The 20,980-nt window shown below is 54.8% G+C and overlaps 1 protein-coding gene across 3 annotated transcripts in view; it reads right to left on the reverse strand.

Annotated features, from left to right (window-relative positions):
• Positions 1 to 4,986: 4,986 nt before the first annotated feature.
• Positions 4,987 to 20,980, reverse strand: part of RAI1 (retinoic acid induced 1) — a 133,776-nt gene continuing 117,782 nt past the window's right edge. For 2 of the 3 annotated variants that reach the window (XM_073361837.2, XM_073361838.2), the window contains exons 3-6: positions 13,770 to 19,353; positions 9,452 to 9,545; positions 7,317 to 7,366; positions 4,987 to 5,690 (exon numbers count right to left, since the gene is read on the reverse strand). In XM_073361837.2, coding sequence (XP_073217938.2) covers positions 5,676 to 5,690; positions 7,317 to 7,366; positions 9,452 to 9,545; positions 13,770 to 19,337 — 5,727 coding nt within the window. In that variant the 5' untranslated portion in view covers positions 19,338 to 19,353 and the 3' untranslated portion in view covers positions 4,987 to 5,675. The remainder of the gene's footprint in view (positions 5,691 to 7,316; positions 7,367 to 9,451; positions 9,546 to 13,769; positions 19,354 to 20,980) is intronic. The other variant, XR_012161085.2, reaches the window with a different exon arrangement.

Here is a 20,980-nt window from a genome sequence, read left to right on the forward strand (position 1 = left end):
ACTGAGTGGCCCCCGCACAGGGCAGCGCTGGCCAGTGAGCCAATGCTTTGGCTCAGCCCCATGCGTGTGCACACACAAACACACCCCCTCCCCACCCTGCGCACCAGCCCAGCACCACAGGGCTGGGGGGCTGCCTCTCAGCCTGCAGGCCCCAGGGACTGGGCATGGGGATGGGCTCCCTGCCTCTAGCCAGACAGGAAAGTGGAGCCACGGGCATGGGCCCTGCAGGTGCAGCCAAACATCGCGAGCCTGGCTGCCTACCTATGGTGTGGGATTAACCCCCCGCCGCCCCCCAAGCCTATGGGGTGGGGGCTTATGTGACCCTCAGACCACTGTAGGCAGGCGCCTGCCCCATATGCCCAGCACAAAGACGGGGGCACCAGTGCAGGGCCTATCCTCAGGCTTCAGCTGGGCTGATGCTTTGTGGGGGGGCGGGGGGCAGGACTCTGGCTGGCACTGCGGTGGAGTGCCCCAGCAGGGCCTATGTCTGTGCAGCACCTGGTGCAATGGGGCCTCCCTGCTGCTCCCCTAATTCTGTCAGTGCCAAGTGCTCTGGTGTGGCACATAGCTCCCCCCACCGGGGGGGGCATCACTCTCCACACTGGCTCTCCAGCCCCTTACTTCCCGCCTGCCCCCAATCCACTTGGCGCCTTGCACCGGCCCACCTACCGCATGACCCTGCCCAGTCAGGGCAACCAGGCCAGATCTGGCAGCGCTGGGACCTCAGGGGAGCTGTTTCCAACACCGTGTTAGGCAGAGCGGCGGTGCCCACGAGCAGCAGGATAGCCCCTGCCAACCCAGCAGCCGGGAGGGGGGGCAGCGCGGGGAGGAGGCGACCCGGCAGCCCAGGCTCTGACAGTGCCTGGTACGTGGCCAGCTCTATCGGGCAGCGATGCAGCCGCAAGCAAAGCCGGCAGAGGATGTGGCTCAGCATCTCTCAGTGGTTTGAGCATTGGCCTGCTAAACCCAGGGTTGTGAGTTCAATCCTTGAGGGGGCCATTTGGGATCTGGGGCAAAAATTGGTGATTGGTCCTGCTTTGAGCAGGGGGTTGGACTAGATGACCTCCTGAGGTCCCTTCCAACCCTGATATTCTATGATCTCTGGACAGTGAGGCTCCGCAGCTGTGAGCAAGGCAGGAGATGGTACGAAAGGCCAGCTTCCCCCAGCCATTAGGCCACGCGAATTCATGGCAGCAGGTGGCAGAGGGGGTCTGGAGGCTGCCTGCAGGGTGGCTTTGGGGCTCCCCCCTGGCACGGAGGGACTACCATGGCAGAGGGCAGGGCGGTGTCTGCGTGAGCTAATGACACCTGGCCAGACATGGCTGGCAGTGTTGGCGGGAGGAGACCTGAGGGGACACTGGGCCAGGGCAGATGCGAGAAGGGGCTCCAAGCCCAGAAGCTGGACCATGCCAGGCTGAAACAAGGGGAGCCAGTGGAGCGTGGGAGATGACATGGTCAGGCCAGGAGCAAGGCTGGGTTTTGTGGAGGTTGGCGAGGCCCCAGGAGGAGGATGCAGCAGTCAAGTGTGGGACGCGGACAGGGAGCTTTGACTCGCTGGGCCGAAAGAGACAGGCAGCCTTGCAGAAAGCAGAACTGAACCAGGGCACCAGCCAGCTGCTGGGGTGAGCAAGACCCGTCCCCTGCAGGCTGGCCATGCAGCATGAAGACAGGTTACCAGCCTCGCTAGCCAATGGGGGCTGAGCCATTCTGCCAGGGCCCCTGAAGAAGGGCCAAGGGGGAGGAAAGGAACTAGTAAAGGCAGGCCAGAACTCCATTTGCTCATGTTATCCTGGGGATGTGTGTGCACTGGGGGGAGAGAGGGGGGGCTTCCTAAGAATAAACGCTCCCCACTGGGGATGGGAGGTCAGTGAGAACCACTGCTGGCGCCAAAAGGCCCAATAGGAAATCACTGTTGCAACCTGCATTCTCTCCCTCAGCTGCTGCCAGGGGAGGAGGGTCGGCGGGAGAAACACAGGCTACGACTGGACGTCCACATACTTCCAAAACAATTGTTGTATCTTTATTGACGTTCTGAATGCAATGACCTGTTTTTTACTCTTAAGGAAAATAAACATCTTTTAGAAACAGCTTGTTACACACAATCTTCAGTGTGAAGCAATATACTAATAAGTACACTAGTCTGAACATTTACAGTCTTCATATATATTATATATATGTATATGTATACATATATATACACTATATAATGAGGCAATATATAATACACACGATTTACCATTTTACAGTCATATGTACAAGATGCCACTAAAAATAGCCAGGATTTCAGGCAATGGTGCCAGGGACACAGTTTTTTTCCCATGGCCCGTGGCAAGCTTCTGAAACAACAGACATTTCTTGGCCAGCAAACATTGAGGGCGAGGTGAGTGGTGGTGAGATGGCGAGCCAAGCATGGCAGCATGAAACGCGCACAGTACAACCACCAGACAGGTTACAATGGGTGAATTGGCTTTGCTTGGGCATGGCCCTGGTTGGGGAGGGGTCCAGATTCTTGTCTGGCGCAATGCAGCAATTGCTTAGGCTGCAGGAGGGGGGTGGCGTTGCTCACATCCAACCACGTGTGATTCCAAGCCGAGTGTGATGTTAAACATCAATAATTTCTATATATATGTAAGTAGAACCTCAGCGTTACAAACGCAGCAGGAACGGAGGGTGTTCATAACTCTGAAATGTTCGTAACTCGGAACAAAACGTTCTGGTTGTTCCTTCCAGTGTTTACAACTGAACAGTGACTGAATAGAGCTTTGAAACTACTATGCAGAAGAAAAATGGCACTTTCCCTTTCGTTTTTGAGTAGTTTACGTTTAACACAGCACTGCACTGGAGTTGCTTTTTTGTTTTGTTTGGTCTCAGCTGCTGCCTGATTGCGTACTTCTGGTTCCAAACGGGGTGGCTGGTTGCCCGGTCAGTTCATTACTCTGGCGTTCGTAACTCTGAGGTTCTACAGCAATTCGTTTTCAGACGGGCTCATTCCTTCTGGCGTACGTCAGCATGGCCAAGATGCCATCCAACACACTCGGACAAATACCAACCCAAACTGCCTTTGACCCCTTTAAACTGTGCCTGCGGCTCTAGTTCGTGTCCCTACGTTTCTGACTATCATGGATTTGATTTTGGAAATCTCCCGGTAAGTCGTCTCATTGGTGTCAATTGGCCAACACACCCAAGGGCTGGGAAGGTCTAGTTCTGCGCTAGTGGGCTGTTTCTGTCCCGTTCAGCCCACTCCGTTTACTAACCCTCCAGCCTCTGTGATGGAGACAGCATTCCCGCAAGAACAAAGAATGGGCTGTGACATCATGGAGTGAATCAGCTAAGTGGCAAAGGGGCCAGGTCACGGTTACACAAGTGTCTCTGCAACCAGCAATGCTGGGGAACCAAAGATACGGGGCACCTGTATGCCCATTTAATGGGGCAGGGGAGTGTGTGCGCACAGGGGAAGGGACTGGTAAATTCTTACAGCTCTAAATGGTTGCTGGCTGCTCACCGAGGGCGATTCTAACGAGGGGCGCTCGAAGGTCGCCTGGTTGGGCGTGTGCGAGTTCAGGACTCACTCGTTTTAAAAAAGGACGGGAGCAAAGCTAGAACTGCTTCCAGCCCCAGCTGCCTCCAGCTGGAGCCCACTTAGCCAGCCCCGGGGGTCACCCAGCCCAGCAACGAGAGAGGGCACTGCAGACCCCATCACCTCTCCCGCCACATGGGACTGTTTCTAAGAGCATGCCAGCGGCTGTTTGGGCCAGCTCAGGCTAGAGCTGCTCAGCGACTGAACTGTCTGCTCCGCTGACAGCTCATCACAGGGCCCTTCACCCGCCAGAGCTCCCGCCGGTGCCGGGCCACAAGGGGCGGCTGTTGTGAAAAATGCTGGGGGGGGGGGGGGGGGGGGTCTGAGTGGCCCGGAAGTCCAGTTTTCAGCACATCGGAGAGATGGGAGCTTGGCCCTGGTGTGACCCACAGGGCAAGGTGCTGGGTGGGCGAAGGTGGCCTCTCAGCCACGTACCAAGCCAGGCCAGCCCTGCGGAGAGGGTGAGATCTGACAAATCCCTGCCCAGCAGGGTGACGAGGACTAGCACCAAAATCCACATCTGCTCCTTAAAACCCAGCTGCCAGCACCTTGGTCACTCTGTGGTTCCTGGTTATGACAAGGACGCACTCTTATCTAGCCCAAGCAGCGGGGAAAGGGCCGCCCTAAAGCTCCCCAGCACACATGGCGGGGGAGGAGGGAGGGATTGGGACTCTTGCATGGCACACAGCAGCTGCAGGCAGCATTGGGTACAGAGGGAAGGATGGCGTGCTGGGTTGCTGAAGCCAGCAGCCAGGGCAGGGTCCAGACTGGTCTAATGGAGAAGTATTGCTTGTCACTCCCTGCCCAAGCTGCTGCGGGTGCGTACAGGGCTCCCCCTAGAGCGACACACCCCAGTACACAAGTCCCGTCCAGAGGCAGCGGGGGCAGGAGGGAGGCGCTGAAGGCCCAGAGACAACGCAGGAAGGTGGGGTTGAGATCATTCTAATGAGCCCCAACTCCCTTTTCCCGTCCAGAAACAGCCCAGCCTTCAGTGTGGCTGCAGCAGGGGAACCTCCAAGGGCCAAAACCGCGTTTCCGCCTCCCCATGCACATGCCAACTTCCGCCCCCCAGTGTCTCCCGCAGCAGCCTCTGCCAGTCGGCCCCCGCCTGCCCCCACGCCCCACCCCCGGGGCTCGCGGCAGGGGACCGGGGCTGCAAATGAAAAACCAAACCAAAAGAGCAAAGTGTTGTTTCAAACATCAGGCCATTTTTTTTCTCATGTCGAGCACATATATACAGACAGACACCATGAGGTTTGCTGAAGGCAACATCTCAGATCAGATCAGAGTGAGATATGGAGGACTGGAAAGCTCCCATAGTCCAGCTGTTCCAGAGTAAGACAACATCGTCAGTAACCCTTTTACACTGTACTCCCACCCCGCCCCAGCCCACCCCCACCCCACCCCACCCCTGTGCAGCTAATGTAGTTCTGAAACATAGTCTGTATTTGCCATGGGTTTTGTTATTTGCATCATCTGGGACCGGGTCAGAGAAGCCACCGTCCACGCGCCGCCTTCGTTCTCTGGTCAAGGGAGTCCCACCGCAGCAGGTATACCCAGAATCCACTTCAAGGGGAGGTGCTGAAAATGCTCCAGGCCGGGATTTACCTGGGGCCTTGTCCCAGGTGAAAGATGTTACTATCAGTGTCAGTTACAGGTCCTAAAGGGGAGAGGAGGAAAAACCTGGAACTGAATTTCTTTGCCCACTGGCTCCGGGGTAGAGTTCAGAGGGGGGAAGGAGAAAAACGTGGAAATGCTTTTACGTGCCCACCTGGAATGGCTCTGGATAGAGTTCCAAGAAGACCCTGGAGCTAGATCTCCATGCCCATCCGGAATGGCTCTGGTAGCGTGTTGCGGGGAGCAGAAGGGTAGAAGTAGAACCTGGAACTGGCTTCCCACCTGGCCTGTATTCTGGGTGCTCCCCCGTCCCAGGGAAACACTATTGCACGGGGGAATGGACGCAGATGGGTACATTCTGCACTTTCGTCCTTGCCTTTCCCTGTGGGGTCTTGTCGTTGGCAGCCACCGGTGAGACAAGCACCAAGGAGCCTCTGCGGTGACCTGGGCCTGGCGGCGGGGCGACTTCCCGGCAGATGGATTATAACAGCTGCCTCTGCAAAAGAAACCAAACAGGTTAATGGATCGGCAGCCGAAAGGTTAACTTGCTGCTCTGGGGGGCCCAGCCCCGCCAAGGAGGAGGGGGAATGGTGTCGCCTTCCGGCTGACCTGGCTGAATTCCAGGCCTGGCTTTGCCAGCATGCAGGGAACAGTGTGGCATGAGGCAGCCGGAGGTGGCTGCTGACAGCTCGAGGACTCCCTGGGTTCACCCTGCCCCTGGCACTGCTCACCTGCGCCGGGCACAGGGCAAAATAACAGCACTCTGAAGCCCGTCAGCTGGATAGACAGAACAGCCACCACCGGGGGGCAGCAAGACTCATCTCTTAGCAACCTGCCCTCCTCTGGCTTGTCCCTCTGGATTCAGTGCCATGCTAGCCATCTGCTGGCTTGCGGGTATCCTGCCCTCCCCAACCTCCCTTTCCCTTCAGAGTCTTCCAGAGAAAGGGACACGTGCATCTCCCCCTGCTGCTGACCTGTCCTTCCCACGCTGGGACAGGTGTCCTCTTCGCCACTGGTCCTGAACCAGAGGAACTGCCTTGCTTCCTGACACTCCAGCCTCAGCTATACACTCTGCAACTTCAGTTTAACAAATCCGCTAGCGGGAGCCCTTTCGTCTACGGGGTGCTATGCATTCCCCCCAGGGCCACAGCCCCTGGCTTCCCTCCCTGGGCATCAGCAAGGCACGTGGGTGCCCAGAGCAGCTACCAGACCCATCTGTACATTTCTTCCTACTCATCAGACCAGCTGGTGATGACTTGCCCGGTCTTGTCCTGACTGGATTACAAATGACAGCTGGGCCTGGCCCAACCTGCCGCCCCCCCCGATCCAAAACACTCAGCCCTCAAGCTGTGGGCATGTTCCCAGTCTGGATCCTGGTTGCGCAGCCCTGACCTCCAGTCTAATTGCCTGTAATAAGGTGCACATGCTGTAGCTGGGGAAAGAGAGAGGCAGGAAGTGCTTTTACCGCTGATTACATTACCGGGCCCCTGGTCAGCATTTGGAAACGAGCTCTTTGAGGGAAGACAAAGCCCTTTAGTCCCAGCCCGTCTCCTGTTGCTGTGTGGGGAGGTGGTGGCAGCAGCAGTGACAAGCCCTCCAACGCTCCCGCTTCAACCTCACTTTGTTCCCTGCTTGCTTATGCCAGGCAGAACGCCAACAGGCGCAAACAGCTCAGGCCGCCGGCGGAGCAGGAATCTAGAGGCAGCTTGACGCGGTTTCTCTGGGAGCTGGAAGGGAAATCAGGGGGTGCGTTTCCCCAGGAGGGCAACAGAGGTCTGGGACGAGTTGCCAGAGGCTGAAGCCAACAGAGCAGGATAAATAGGCTTCAGAGGGAGCTGAGATTTGGGGGCAGGAGAGGATGGTGACACGGCCAGAGTGCAGAGGTGGCTTGGAGGCCAGGCGGGATAGGCAGGCCGTTGGGTTTGATTCCTGCTCCATAGGGCTGGCCACGAGCTCAGCCCCTGGGCTGGGAGGGCGGCCGCAGGGCTACCCTAGCCAGCCCCTGCTCCCCTCAGCCTGCTGGGATGGGAGCTGTGCAGGGGAACATACAGAATTGCAGCGGTTGTGGCCAGGGAAGCCAGGAGGAGAGGACAGATTCCTGGGTGGGGGGCTCTGGGCTCACCTTATGTTTGGGACATTTCAGAGAGAAGTTCTCTTCAGTTAATGAGCAACCTGCGAATGGAAAGGAGAGCCCTACTTTAGAGGGTGCGGGTGAGGCAGCCGTGTGTCCCCCACAGCCTCCCACAACCACCCACTTCCACCCGCCATTAGCCCGGGGGCTGAGTTCTCTGAGCTGGAGGCAGTGGTGGAGCTGTGAAGCCTTCTCCCTACCCCTGCCGATTTCCCCCTTCTCACAGGCCTTGTCCTGCAGTGGAGAGGACCGAATGGGACTCACTCTAGTGTCCATAACTGCTCCTCCTCCAGCAGCCAGAGGGGCCGCTCCTGACTGATGGGAAGCCCGGCTTACGTCAGCCAAGCCCGGCAGGGGCTGTGCCAGGCCCCCCATGGCTCACCAGGACTCCTCAGCCTGGACCTGCAGCACCCACAGAGCTGTGCCTCAGCTCCTCAGCTTGGACCTACTCTTGAAGCCCTGGAACCGGGCTCTGCTCTGCTCCCCCACTCCCACCATTGCCCCTTGGCCCCAAGCTCGGGTCTCTCCTGCCAGCCGCACTTCGCTGCGCTAAATGAGCAATGAGGTTTCATGTGGCCAAGTTTCTGCCAAAGGGCTGAGCTGAGACTGGCCAAACTTATTCCCCTGGTGGCTTGAGCGGGATTTGACGCAGGCCGTCCAGAGGGTCAAGTCTGGGGAGATCTTGCTCGGTGGAGATGGTCCCGCCCCATCCCAGCCTGGCACATGTGCCTGGGTGACTTCTGGGGGAGCTGGCGCTAGCTGCGAACAGGGCTGGCAGCTCTTCCAGGCCTCTCCTCTCTGCGGGAAAGCTACCAGTACCAGTGGATGGCTCCAAGGCTGACAGTACCGCAGTGCACGCTGTAAAAGAGGCTGGGGCTGCTCACAGCCTCCTCCAGCTCGACAGCTCCCCGGCGAGGCCGCCAGGAGGACGGGACACAGAGAGACAGGGGATGGGGAATAACACTTGTGGCTGCTTTGATTTGAAAGCGCTTTCCCAACACCAGGCCCCACCCTGGGTCTCCTGCAGAGATCTACAGGGCTGACTCTGGCCCCTTTACCTTAACTGCTTACTGCCCACAACATCTCCGTGCAGCGGGGTCCTGACCCCCATGGATAAACTGAGACACCGCATGTGTCTGGGACTCAACCCAGTCCCCCAGGGAGCGGATGGCAGGGATGGGATCAGAAGTGCCCCCCTCAGCCCAGCACCCCACACTGCTCTTTTCCTTTCACTCTCACCCTTCATTCCTTCTTGCCTTTCTCACCCTGCCTTTCTGAGGGAGGCTCCAAGACTGGCCGTGGCAAAGTGCCCGCAGTGCCACGCTGAAATTACTTTGAAGACTGTGTCAGTGTTTTTTGACTGCCACATAAATACCGTCCCATCTCTCTGGCGCACGTGCATGGCAAACTGACACTTGGTGGTAACAAAATCGATTGCAGGGGCATGCAGACAATAACACCCTTGGTCCTGGCCTATTAAAAAGGCTTTTCCCTTCTCTGGAGCCTTCCCGATACAGATCACCAGTAACTCTGGCACCGAGAATGAATGGGAGGTACCATTACACCCTTTCACAAAGGGGGAAGCTAAAACCCAGTGAGATTGAGTAACTTGCCCAAGGACATACAACATATCTACGGTGGAGGCAGGAGGAGAATGCAGGAGACCTGACTCCCAGCCCCCTTGTTCTAACCACATAGTGCCACCCTGTGAATGATCAAGAACATGATATAATACAAACTCATTAGACCAGCTGTGGTTCCTGTGAAGGGGGGACTAGGCCTGGAATAGGAGGCGCGCTGGTCAGAATTGGTGGTGCATTGGCGACCTGCTGAGGGAACTCAGAGGCGGAGGGCCAGGTCTGAAGTGCATTGGGGAGCACACACAGAGCTGGGTGCAATGTGCTCGTGCCTCTCGCTTATGAACCCCCAAATCACATGGAGCGTTAACACTCAGAAAGGGTGTCTCCGAGCCAGCCAAAATGGAGGCTTATTCCCCATCTTGTATGACTCTCCTCATGCATGGGACTCGGGAATCGCGCCAGGAGCAAGCAAACGCTGGGGAGCAGGAAGTTGAGGTCCTTCAAGCCCTCTTGACCCAAATCCCTCCTCTCCTAAACAAGCCTTACCTGTGTCGATGGCACATGCGTAATGATAGGTTTGGGCACATCCCTTGTGGCAGCACCCAATGGTTGCTCCTGCTTGTTGGCAACTAGAGCATCTCTTTAAATCCACCAGTGGGGCAGGGGGAAAAAGAGAGAGAGAATCCAGTGAGGTCCAGCAAAGTAAATCCCAGATACAGCAACTAGCTAGTCCCCTGACAGCCACAGAACGGCCAGGAAAAAGCTGGCAGTTTCACATCCCCACCAGGTTCAGATTTACCCCATTCGTTCCTCAGCCCCACAAAGCCTGGTTGAGTCCTAATAGCTTTACCAAACTCATTCACTTCCCCATGACGGTGAGGTGTAATCCTTACTTCTACTGGGGATTTGGCAACAGAGCATGCTTCCATTGCTCCCACTGTCCCTGGGATAGCACTGCTGCCTCTTTTCCACCCACTGCAGTTCAAGAATTCTGTCCCAGTTACCACAACCACTAACTGGTGAGCCTGTGGAATGGACACAGCCTTTAACCTGTCCTCTCCAAGGCCTACCACTGAGTTTTGTTAACCACCCCATTTCCGTTGACCGTACCCAGAATTGCAGACCAAAGAACACCGTAACCAGACCCAAATTTGAATGCTTAGAGGCTGTGGCAACCATTTATGTTCTAAAAGGGCATTAGCCCAGTGCGGTGTTGGGATGGGGTGGGGCTAATGCAACCCAACTGTGTGTCAGGGGAGACAAATCCTCTTATTGCGGTGGGACAAAACACTCTTCCGATGACTGCCCAATGAACTTGCTTGATGTAGAACAACAGTCAAAATACTTTGCCCTCCTGGTGCGTTCCACCAGAGGATCTCCAAGTGGTTCCCAAATATTCATTAATCCTCACAACCCCCTTGTGGGCTAGGTAAGTGTCATCCTCTCCATTTTACAGAGGCACCCACAGGTGGAGTGACCTGTCCAAGGCTGCCCAGTGAGTCCGGGACAGAGCTGGGTCTAGAATCCCAGCTCTTCATGTGCTCCAGTCTCCAGCTCGCCCTGTGCTGCATGCGAAACGTATATGGATTTTGGGTGTCGTCCTCTTTCTGAACCATTCTGGGAACACGAGCTGTCCCTTACAAGGCCTGGTACAACTCGGAGTCTGTGTATGCTACACAGCATCAAACGGCAGTGCTGGAGAACACCCAGCCAGGGACCTGCAGGTGGAAGGGTCAGGAGAGAGAGGGCACCTTGCACTGAGCAACCTGCAGAGGCCCAGAGGGAAGGGTGCAAGTGGAGCTGAGCCCAGAAGGGGAAGATTAAAACCCTGGAACTGTGGGGAATTGACTGTTTGGATCCACCCTCCTCATGCTAACTGATACCAGTTCCTAGCCATGACATGGGGTTCACTGCATTAGCATATCCTCGGGCCACATCCGCTCACTCATGCCAGCCTGCTCTACAGCAGAGCTTGAGAGCAGAATTGGCCCTTTGCCTCTCCCCTGTCCTGGGTCTCAGCAATTCCAAGGTACATCGCTTACAACAGTACAAGTGCGAGGTGCAGGTGAATGAGGGTCCAAGATGAGGAACGGCTGAGCAATTTCTACAGACCCACCCCTTTAGGGACTTTGCAGCTGGGGATAGAGGGCGAATGGATGTTTAAAATGTTCCAACCCTGATTAGTTCATAAAGATATTTAAATAACAGTAATGACATGCTGTAAAAACACAGCAGAACGCCATATAACATGCCATTATCTGCACCCAGTGATACCTCTCTACTCTCTGAGGGCCAGATCCTCGGCTGTCATCAATCAGGTTAGCTTCGCTGAAGTCAATGGAGCTATGCCGAGTGACACCAGCTGAGGATCTGGCCCTGATTGGCTCTCCTTTGCCCGGCAGGTTCTGATGATGAATTATTACCAGTTCAGTGTCCCCACTGCTGAGCATGGTGCTTCAGAGACACAGAAGAGGGCACAGAAGAGATCCCTGCCCGGAGAAGCTAATAATCACTGTGCTTTTGAGCTTGTCTATTCTGCTTGTGAAACGGTGTGTGTACGAATGAGGAGACGCACTTAGGTACAGGTGTAAATGCGCCAGACAGCGTAAATGGCCCAGGCTAAGGGACATTGTAAGAACAGTCCACTGTGGCATATCCACTGACAGCCTCAAACTACTTGGTGTTTTGGTAAAACCATGGATTTACAGACTTTCAGCTGAACAAAGGCCAGTATGATCCTCTAATCTGACCTCCTGCATAGCCCAGACCAGACAACGTCACCCACTATCCCCTGCATCCAATTTTGGCGGAGCTAGAAGGGTGTTTTTTTTAAAAGAAAAACAACAAGTATTGATTGACGGGCTTGCAGCAGCCATCACATTGGCAATGGAGAAGCCATCACATTCCCTAGGTAAACTGTCCCAGTGGTTAATTACCCCTGCGTCTTATTTGCATTAGATCCTTTTGGCACAGAAAAGGAAAGGCGTAGAAGTGAAGGAAGAAGGGTCCCTTTGCCCCCTACTCTGCCCGTCACTGTGGAATCTGGCCAGGCAGCTTCTGTTTCTTCATCCCATTTCCCCTTCCCCTTCCATCCCTGTTCCTAGCTAGCATTGCACCTCTGAGACGCAAGCCAAGCTGGTTGCAGTAAAGGTGGAACAGTTTGCTTCCAGCAGATCTCAGAGTCCCCACGGGTGATGGATCTCCACAATTTTATGGGAACATGGAGGGTCACCTTCCCGCACAAAGAAAGTTTAATTTAAGGCCAAAATAGGCATCTTGGGTGGGATTTTCAAAGGAGCATGTGTCTCACCGAAAGTCAATGGGACTTGTGCAAATACATCACTTGGGTGCTTTGGAGAATCTCGCCCCCCGTTTTCAGCTTCTGCCCAGGCCTGAGGCATGGTTACAGGATACCTGTCGCCACACAAACCCCATTTACGCCAGTGCATTATTTTTAATTTCCTGGGAGCAACATTTCTTAAGACAATTGGCAGGTTTTCATTGTTGCTCCTCGGGCTTTTTATTAACGCACTGTTAACGCATTGTTGTCTAACTGTACCGGGGTGCTGCTGCTTACTGTGGGTGCAACACCACAGGAACCGCAGGGGGGGCAAGGGATGGGTGGCATGGGACACTGTTCTGCCGCCCATCGAGACCTCGCTATGCCCCTGGGGCACAGCGGGTATGTAACCAGAGCAGTGGAGGCTGGTGAGATGAAGGTGAACATGCTAAGGTGCCATTTGGAGCCAGTCGACAGCAGCACGTAAGGATCATGTCTCTGACTCAAAACGAGGTAGGTATTGGCTCTTCCTAATAAGACTCAGCTGGTGAATGTTTAAATCCCCTTTTCCCTCCATCTTCCTCTTCTATTTATTAACACTGTGGGAAGTCTAGGGACGCCAAGGAAAGCCCAATACAGGGCCAAACCCTGCAGTCGTTACCCAGGCTGACTTCCCACTGGAGTTGGCAGGATGTGGCCCCAAATGAATACTAAAGAGATACGGCTGCTCATTAATTGGCGTTCCGGTTTCCAATGGCTTCCCACCAGAGGGCACGTGGCATTTCGCTGGTGAAAAGGGCCCTGCGTTTCGCTGGTGAAAAGGGCCCTATGGGGGTTTTTAATTGCCCTATTTGAAAGTCGGCTGCGTTCTGTTGGGATGGCTAGAGAATGGGCTCTATTTGGGACGAGCATCAAATGCCCAGAAGAACAGCAACACGTCATGGGGCTCAGTGCAGGAGTAACAGGGTGAAAATGTTCTGGCCTGCGAGATACAGATGATCTAATGGTCCCATCTGGCCTTAACATTCTATGAGCCCCGACAGGGTCCCGCTAGCCTTCAGTCCAATACCAGAAAGGGCATTATCTGTTTGCTCCTGCATTCAAACGGGGGGACACCCAGAGCAGGGGCATTTAGAAGAACGCCCTGCCTAGGCGGGGCGCTAGCTATCCCGAGGGCCTAATCGTGTCAGGTGCAGTGCACCCTTTGCTCCAGCTGAGGGGGCTCGACACCTTGCAGGATACAACTGCGAGGCGCCCGGGGTTGGAAATCTGAGCCTGCCTCTCAGGCAGCCCCATGTGCACTGGAATTCCTTTCCTAGGATGGCCTCCGAAAGGGCTACACCTCGACTCCCCCTGCCAGTGACTGCAAAGAATGTGGTTAGACTTGTTTGGAGGATACGATCCTTATGTCTTATGGCAAGGCTCCCCCCCACCCAGCCCCAAACACAATTACAGCTGTGGGGTTGACATGCCCTCTCTGATCTGGGCAATCCTGGACTTTTGCTAACGGGAGGCGGATGTGTAGGGCTGGTGAGCGGGTGCGCACGTTCCAAATGGCCCTTTAGCCTAAGGAGAGGCTCTTACCACTTCAGCAGCCACCTTTATCGCCTCCTGTAGCCCATACAGCTTCCCTGCAACCAGGTAAACCCCAGCGGTCCATATAGCACAGGCTTCGTGAACCCAGTGCTCCTGCGTGTCTCCCACTGGCTCCTGAGACGGGGACTCGGCTTTGTTGCACTCATGCCGTCTGGGCTTCTCTGCCGCCTCCTCTCCCTCTGTCCTCTCATCACAGCAGTAACAGCTTTGTAGTTTCCTAAACATCCCCCTGGAACTCGACCGGAGAGCGCTCTGTTTCGCTGAGTCAGCAGCACTGTCCAGCCTTGGCGGCTTCCCACTGATTGTACTCGTTGTACAATTATTATCTGTCGTTTTGAGCGTTCTCTCTGCCGGCGAAGGCACGGGAGCCTCTTCGCTCGGCCCCTCCACTTTAATCTTGTCTTTCAGCCTCGATTTCTTTTTCGGCAGGCAGTGCTCCGGGTAATACGGCCCGCAGAGATCCCCCAGGTCTTTGTAATTGGCTGGGTTCCGGCAGAGGCAGCAGACCAGACAGGCTGCATTGAGGGCCTTGGACACCACTGGGCCCAGGTGCATTGCGGAAGATAAAGGCAGCGCCGCTTTGGGCTGCAGGGAGGCCCCGCCGGGAAGCAGGGCCTGGGCCGAGGACGAAGGCTGCTGCTCCTTGTGGAGCCTGGCCTCCTCCCCGGCTGAGTTGATGACGGTGCAGGTGGTGGTGAACTCGTTGCGCTTCTCCACCCGCACGTAGGGGGAGAAGGGCGGCGCTCGGCTGTCCGTCCGCAGCCGCTTGCACGAGATGTACTTGAGCCTGATTTCGGGCTCCGCGGGGTTAAGCAGTGGGGCCTGCTGCTGCCGCTTCGCCCTGCTTTTACACCTGGCGGCCACGTTCTTGGCCTTGCTGCGGGTGTGCCGTTTCCTTTGTCTCTTGGAGTAGCCATTGTAGCTGGAGTGGTTCGCTCGCTGCTTCTGCACCCGGGTTTGGGTCTGGGAGCTTCTCCCCTCGGGGGGTTCATTCTTGGCCAAGTCTTTGTCCTCGGTCTTCGGCTTCTTCCCGTCCCGTTGTCCGTCTTCCCCGTTCCCCAGCGCGTCCCCTGCGCCTGCCCGCTCTCTGGCCATCAGAAGCAGAGCAGGGGCGAGATGCGCCCGCCTGTCCAAGGGGTTTTTGGCCACGCTGAAGGCTGCTGCTTTCCCTTTTCGGTTCCTCTTCTTGGGCAGCAGGCTGATGCTCTTCGCAGCCATGCTGCTGCCGTTGTGCTGCGCTGTCTCGGGAGATGAATAGGCCTCACCCTTGAAACAGTCAGAGGACAGTTTCTTACTGTTCATTAGTTTTCCTTTTAAGGGTCTGTTGTTCGAATTTCTGCATAATTGCTCTGCTACTGAAGCGGCAGGAGCCTTTTGTGCCATGCCCTGGTTTAATGGCCCCGCTTCTCCCACCGCTGGGGTTACACTTGCATTCTTTAAGGCCCGCTCCTTCTCCACGCCGGCAGGGCTCAGAGGATTACTGTGTGCAGTAGCGGCGGCCGTTTTGCATGCAAACTTCTTTAAATTCGGTGAGGTGATCTTCTGCACAATGGCCTCCAGCTTCAGGCCCCTGCCTTTCCTCGGGGGCAGCACTTTTGTCTTCATGGCCCCCTGAAATGCCGCCCGAGAGGTGATTTTAATACAGACGTTGGGGGGTTCTTTAGCTGGAGGGGGCGTCAAGGCTGCTTCGCAGGAGCTCTTTGTGGGCAGTTTAGCTCTCGCCTTTTTGGTTGACGGCATCCTTTTAAAGAGATTGGGGGAGGCTTCGGGCTTCTCCTCTTTTGCGCTGCTGCTGCTGCTCCTTAAAACTAAATTTCTCTTTTTGGTAGGGATAGGGGACACGAAGGTGGATTTTCTCTTCAGCGAATGCAGCGGCCGCTCAGACAGTTTGCTGCCCGTTCCAGGCCCGGATTTGGAGAGTTTCATTCTTTTGCCCACCTTCCCTTCTTTGTGTGGCCCCCCTGGGGGTGTGATCTTGAAGGTGGGGGGTAGATGGTTGTTTGAAAGGAGCTTCTTGGGTGTTTTACAGTTTTTGAGCCTGACATCTGCAGTCCTCTTCTCCCTTCTCCTTTTTGTGTAGGCCTCCTGTGTCTTGGTCCTAGACCGCAGGATCATGGATCTCTGGTCCTTCACCTCTGCGTCTTGGGGCTCTAGGCCTTTAGCCTTTTGGCCAATAAAGTCCTCGTTCTGCACCAAGTTTGGGACCAGGAGAGAAGTGGGTTCACTGGGATTTTGAACAACTTTTGGGGCCGGTCTTCCAGTGCGTTTCCTGGCTTTGAAAGCAACTCTCTGCTTCATGCCACAAACTGGTTTCTTCCCTAACTTTTCTTGATGGGGCAACACCTTCAGTCCTTCCAGTGGGGCTGGCGTCCTGGGCTCACTCAAGGCAGTGAAAGAGCGGGTACACATCCGAGCTGGCAAGCCTTCAGTTGGAAACCTAGGAGTCTGGCCATGGGCATTTTTGCTTGTTGTTTCCATCTGGCCATCTGGCTCTACACGTGTGTTGGCCACCATGCCAGCTGCCTGGATGTCTTTGAAAGGGCTTGGTACTGGTTTGCTGGATTCCTCTCCTTCTGACAACCTGGAATGGACCCTCTTGCTGCGAAGAGTCTTGCCCCTCGAGATCGACTCTGATTTTGCCAGCAAATTTTCTGGTAGTATTTGCTTCTTTACCTTAACGGACAAGGTCGTTTCGGTCTCTGTCTTCTCCTGGAGGACGCTTTCACCTACTGTTGTGTCCTCCTCAGGTTTTATGTGAGGCAGAGAAGATTCAAACCAACTTTTCACCTTGGTTTCAGTGCCAACTGCCGGGCCCAAGAGGATAACAGACTGTCCAGACAAACGAGAGGAGGGAGCTGAATCTTCTTTCTCCACTGTGCTTACAGTTTCTTCTGCTGATACCGGCACATCCTTGGAGGAGAGCACCGCAGCATTCTCAGGAGGTTTAGGTGGGGATGTATCGTAGATCACAGACTTCTGCTCTGAACTAGCCAGCTCACACAGAGATGAATATTCTTCTGGTTCCAAATCAGACTCCTTCAGATCTGGAGATGATATCATCGGGATTTCGCTGAAGTCCCCACCTGAACAGCAGTGCCTGGTATCCTCCAGCCACCTCTCACTATCTGCTTTGGTGGCCTCATCATACGTCAAAGTGTCTTCCTCCCCCATCTGCTGCTGGCTGAAGTCCTCGGCTTGTTCATTCTTGGCTGATTGTTCACCGTCACATATATCCATGCAGCAGACATTTTTTTTCTCTTTGCAAGACCCAGCCAATTTGCTGTGGAACAAACCCTTGGAAAGATCTGATGATTGTAGACATGGCCCAAGCTCCTTCCACCTCAGGCATGATTCACTGATGCTTTCATCTGGCCAGTCAAAATGCTCCATGGTGTTTTCGGAACCCACTGAGTTGGCCGTGGTGTTTGAATAGCAGCTGTAACTGGCGGCCTCAGAACTGGAAGTAGCAGCTGGGATACTGGGTTTGGAATTATACGCCAGGGAACTGGTGACTTTAAGAGCATTCTTTGTTTCAGTTGTTGTAAACTCCACTTGGGCATTCTCATAAACCTCTTCGCTGAAATCCTTACTGTTGTTTCCCCCAGAGGCTTTGTTTAATTTCAGGGGTTCGGTGTGTGTACCCGAGTCACCGTGGTTGGACCATGTGCTCTTAACCATTGAGTCCAGACCCGTTCTGTGATTTTCTACATGGAAGGGGGATTTTGCAGGGTCTTTGTTTAAAGTGGGGGAGTTGGCCCAGGCTTTGTCTGCCTTCTCGTTGATAGCGTCCTGTAGCACAATGATTTCGGAAGCCAGCTCCTCCTGAGACAGCGCACTCAGAAGCAGCCTTGGGCACTCCCTTTCATTGGTCATGTACTTGGTGAATGTTTCCAAGGGCAGGTTAGCATGAATACTCTGGAAAGAATCATCGGACTTCGTGGACATGTCGTCTGGAGAAGTCACTGAGCAGGTAGAGACCGACTCGGGCTTGGCCTTGGAGTTGCTGTTGACCCTTGCTGGACTGCGGCTTTGACTGCAATAAAGGAAATTTCTCTCTAGTTGATCTTCAGACCCGCTCAGATAATCGGCATCCTGAGCTTCAGCATGTACTGACTGAGGGGTGCTAAGGGGGTCCGATAGGGGGGTGCCTACCTGCTCGGCAGAATACGTGCTGCTCTCTGGACTACAGTGTTGGCCTTTGAGCTGTTCTGGGGTCCTAGGAGGGTTTTTGATGCCTTTTTTCTGGGGCACTGCTGATTTTGAAAGGAGAAGCTGCTGGACAGTGTTGGAAATATTCTCGACTTGCGAGGTGAGCGCAGTTAGACTTTGCAAACTGAGATCAGACAGGAGGTTTTCAGGGATCTTCTCCTTCTGCAAGTTTTTGCAGTTCCCAGACTGAGCATCTGGACTCGTCCCATCTGTTGGAGAAGGATTCAATAAAGGCATGAAATGGCTGTGGTCAGTGATGCCGGCAGCGAAAGACCCTGTGCTGAGAGATTGCTGGCTGTATTGGAAATTCTCCAGGTTTGGCATCAGAGGAGATGGAGTGGAGCTATAGGATGGAGACCTACCAACAGAACGAGCTGGAGAATGACTTGAGCTAGGACTAAATGTCTGGTAATATTGCTCTGGCGTCCTCACAGGAGCATCAGTCTGGCAATAGGTCTGGCCTGGCTGGTTATAATGTTGGTACTTTGCTAGGTTTTGATAGTGAAGTGTTTCCTGGGCATGATGCCTTCCTTGCAAGGGCGGCTGTTGTTGCTGCTGCTGCTGGTCGTAGCTAATTCGGTTTGCCTGATAGCCGTGCAGGTTCTGTACTCGCTGCCCAGATGCCAGGTTCGCAGCACCTCCAAGAGGCCGCTCGTGCTGTTGGCTGGAGGGCGCGATGCAGCTTTTATACGAATGAGCTGCCTGGCTCCCTCCTGGGACGGAGGAGTACGTCGAAGAGGCTGGGAACTGGGACTGGGAGTGCTGGGTGAAGTGGCCGGTCTGGGAAAAGGACATGGGTGAGGAGACGTCATTTTGGATCTTCTGCCTTTGCAGCTTGGGATATGTCAAGGCAGGCGGCTGCGGCTGCTGCGGCAGGTGCAAGGAATGAGTTCGGAACGGAAGCTGAGCCGTTTGCTCGTGGTACTGCCTGCTGCCGGCGGGAGCCGGGCTCTTTTTCATCAAGTTTTCCTCATACTTCGCCACTCCTCCAGCTAAGGATTGCTGCTGAGCTCCCCAGGTCTGCAGGCTCTCCTCCCCAGAATAGCGGGCCGGGTACGGGCTGTTCTCTTGGACTGCGTAATTCGAAAAGGCCGGCCGGCCTTGCAGCTGCTGGCCAGGCAATTGCTTATTTCCCCTGTGATATTTCTCCGCAGCGCTGTTCTCGTACCCTGGGTAAGGCAGCTGCTGCTGACTGTAGTACTCCTTCGCCACCAGCCTCTGACGCTCGCAGTTCGGCCCTGCCTGACTTTGATGCCTGTAATTCTCCAGGCGTGATGTGTCTTGTGAAGTCTGCTGGTAGTTCTGCTGGTTGCCATGGAAACCACACCTTTCTCGAAAGGACTGCATGGCTGGGGCTTGTTATCTGTGAAGAGAGAGAGAGCGAGAGAGAGGAGAGGATTCAAATGAAGCATTTTCTTTTACCTTGGGTTTGGGAAGGAGGGGTGGGGACATTATTTTGTTGTTTGTTTAAAAGCCGGTGCGAGACTTCGGAGATTTGTGCCTGTATTGCGGCTGTTGTTTTGCAATGCAGGCCTCCCGACTGTGCGCTACAGTCAAACCTCCCCTCCCTCCCCCCCGCCTTTAAAGGAAAACAAAACAACAACAAAACAAAAATCCCAATGACGATTCCTTTCCCCCCTTCTCTCTCCCTTACCAGCTGCAGTCTATTGACACCCTCTGGTTCAGGAACACTGAGCCCATCCTGCCAGCCCCAGCATCCCTGTGGGCTCAGATCTGCCAAGGACGGCAACCAATGCAGGCAGCGTCTGGATGGGGCTTGAATGGTGTGAGGTTGCTCAGTGTTTCACGCACCTGTTTTCCCATCCCTCTCTGCCCCTCGAGTGCTGGCAATCACTTAGCAAAACGATCCTCCCTCCTTTCCCCCCACACCCTCCCTTGGGATTTCAGGATCCTGTAATCCGGTTACAATGCCTCGTTTTTTTTAAAAATTATTAATCATTATTGTTGTGTTATTATTTGACCTATCAGCACTGAGGACAGAAACACAGGCTCTGCTATGGAAAGTCATTTCAACTTCCTGGTTCTGCTTCTCTGCCCCCCCCAATCAATAACCTCCTCAATTGGTGTGATACCATCTGGAATCTGTCTGCCCCTTGAAGCAGACGTCTATCAGAAGAGCAGTGAGGCACAGCCATCATAAAACGTCCCTGGTTCCTATCCCCAATTCTGTTAGGAAAGGGGCAGTACCTGCCTCATGTCTTCCATCTTCTACGTAGATAAACAGATAACGTGTGGTGAACAAGACAATGCATGCTAACGAAAGGGTAAAGGTATGTCCGCGTGGACATTAAGGGCTCGATCCTGTGAGGTGCACAGAGGGGGTGTAGCAAGGAGCAGGCCCCACCAGCTTCTTTCTAGCTTGCTTTCACTGGAGGGGCCCGGGGTGAGGATTTACTGCTGGCTCATCTGCACCTTGCGCAGCACCAGAGAAAACCGAATAGCGCGAGTGGTGCGTGAAATCCCCTTGGTAAGGGATACCGCTGCCTCTCCCACCCCAAACCACCCTCACAGCTTCCTCTATTCCTCTATCCCCCTGTCGCTGGGGCCAGGCGCAGGTATATTCCCACACTGGAAATCACACGATCTATCCACATTAGAGAAGGGTTCTGGTCATGCAGGTTTCCTTCTGACTCCTTCCAGGGGGAGCTAATAAAGGCAGTGGGATGTGACCAGAGAGGTCCCTCTAAGGGGATGCGGTCACAGCACAGTTAACCCAGGCTCTTACCTGGGGTTTTAGCCCCAACCCCCTACCATCCACACACCATCTGACCTGGGTTTCAAGGTGCTTTAAAGCCGGACTGCCTGACGTGGCTGGAGGTACAGGGGAGAGCGCAGGCTCTGGTTTAACTCGGGCTGAAACACACCCACTTTGCAGCGAGGATGTATGCGAGAGCTTGATAGTCCTCCAATGCCTTCCCACAATTCCCCTCCAAGGAGGGGACCAGTTCTCCCACAACTGACGGCATGGA

The sequence above is a fragment of the Lepidochelys kempii genome, chromosome 10, assembly GCF_965140285.1.
Source record: "Lepidochelys kempii isolate rLepKem1 chromosome 10, rLepKem1.hap1, whole genome shotgun sequence".
Lineage (NCBI taxonomy): Eukaryota > Metazoa > Chordata > Testudines > Cheloniidae > Lepidochelys > Lepidochelys kempii.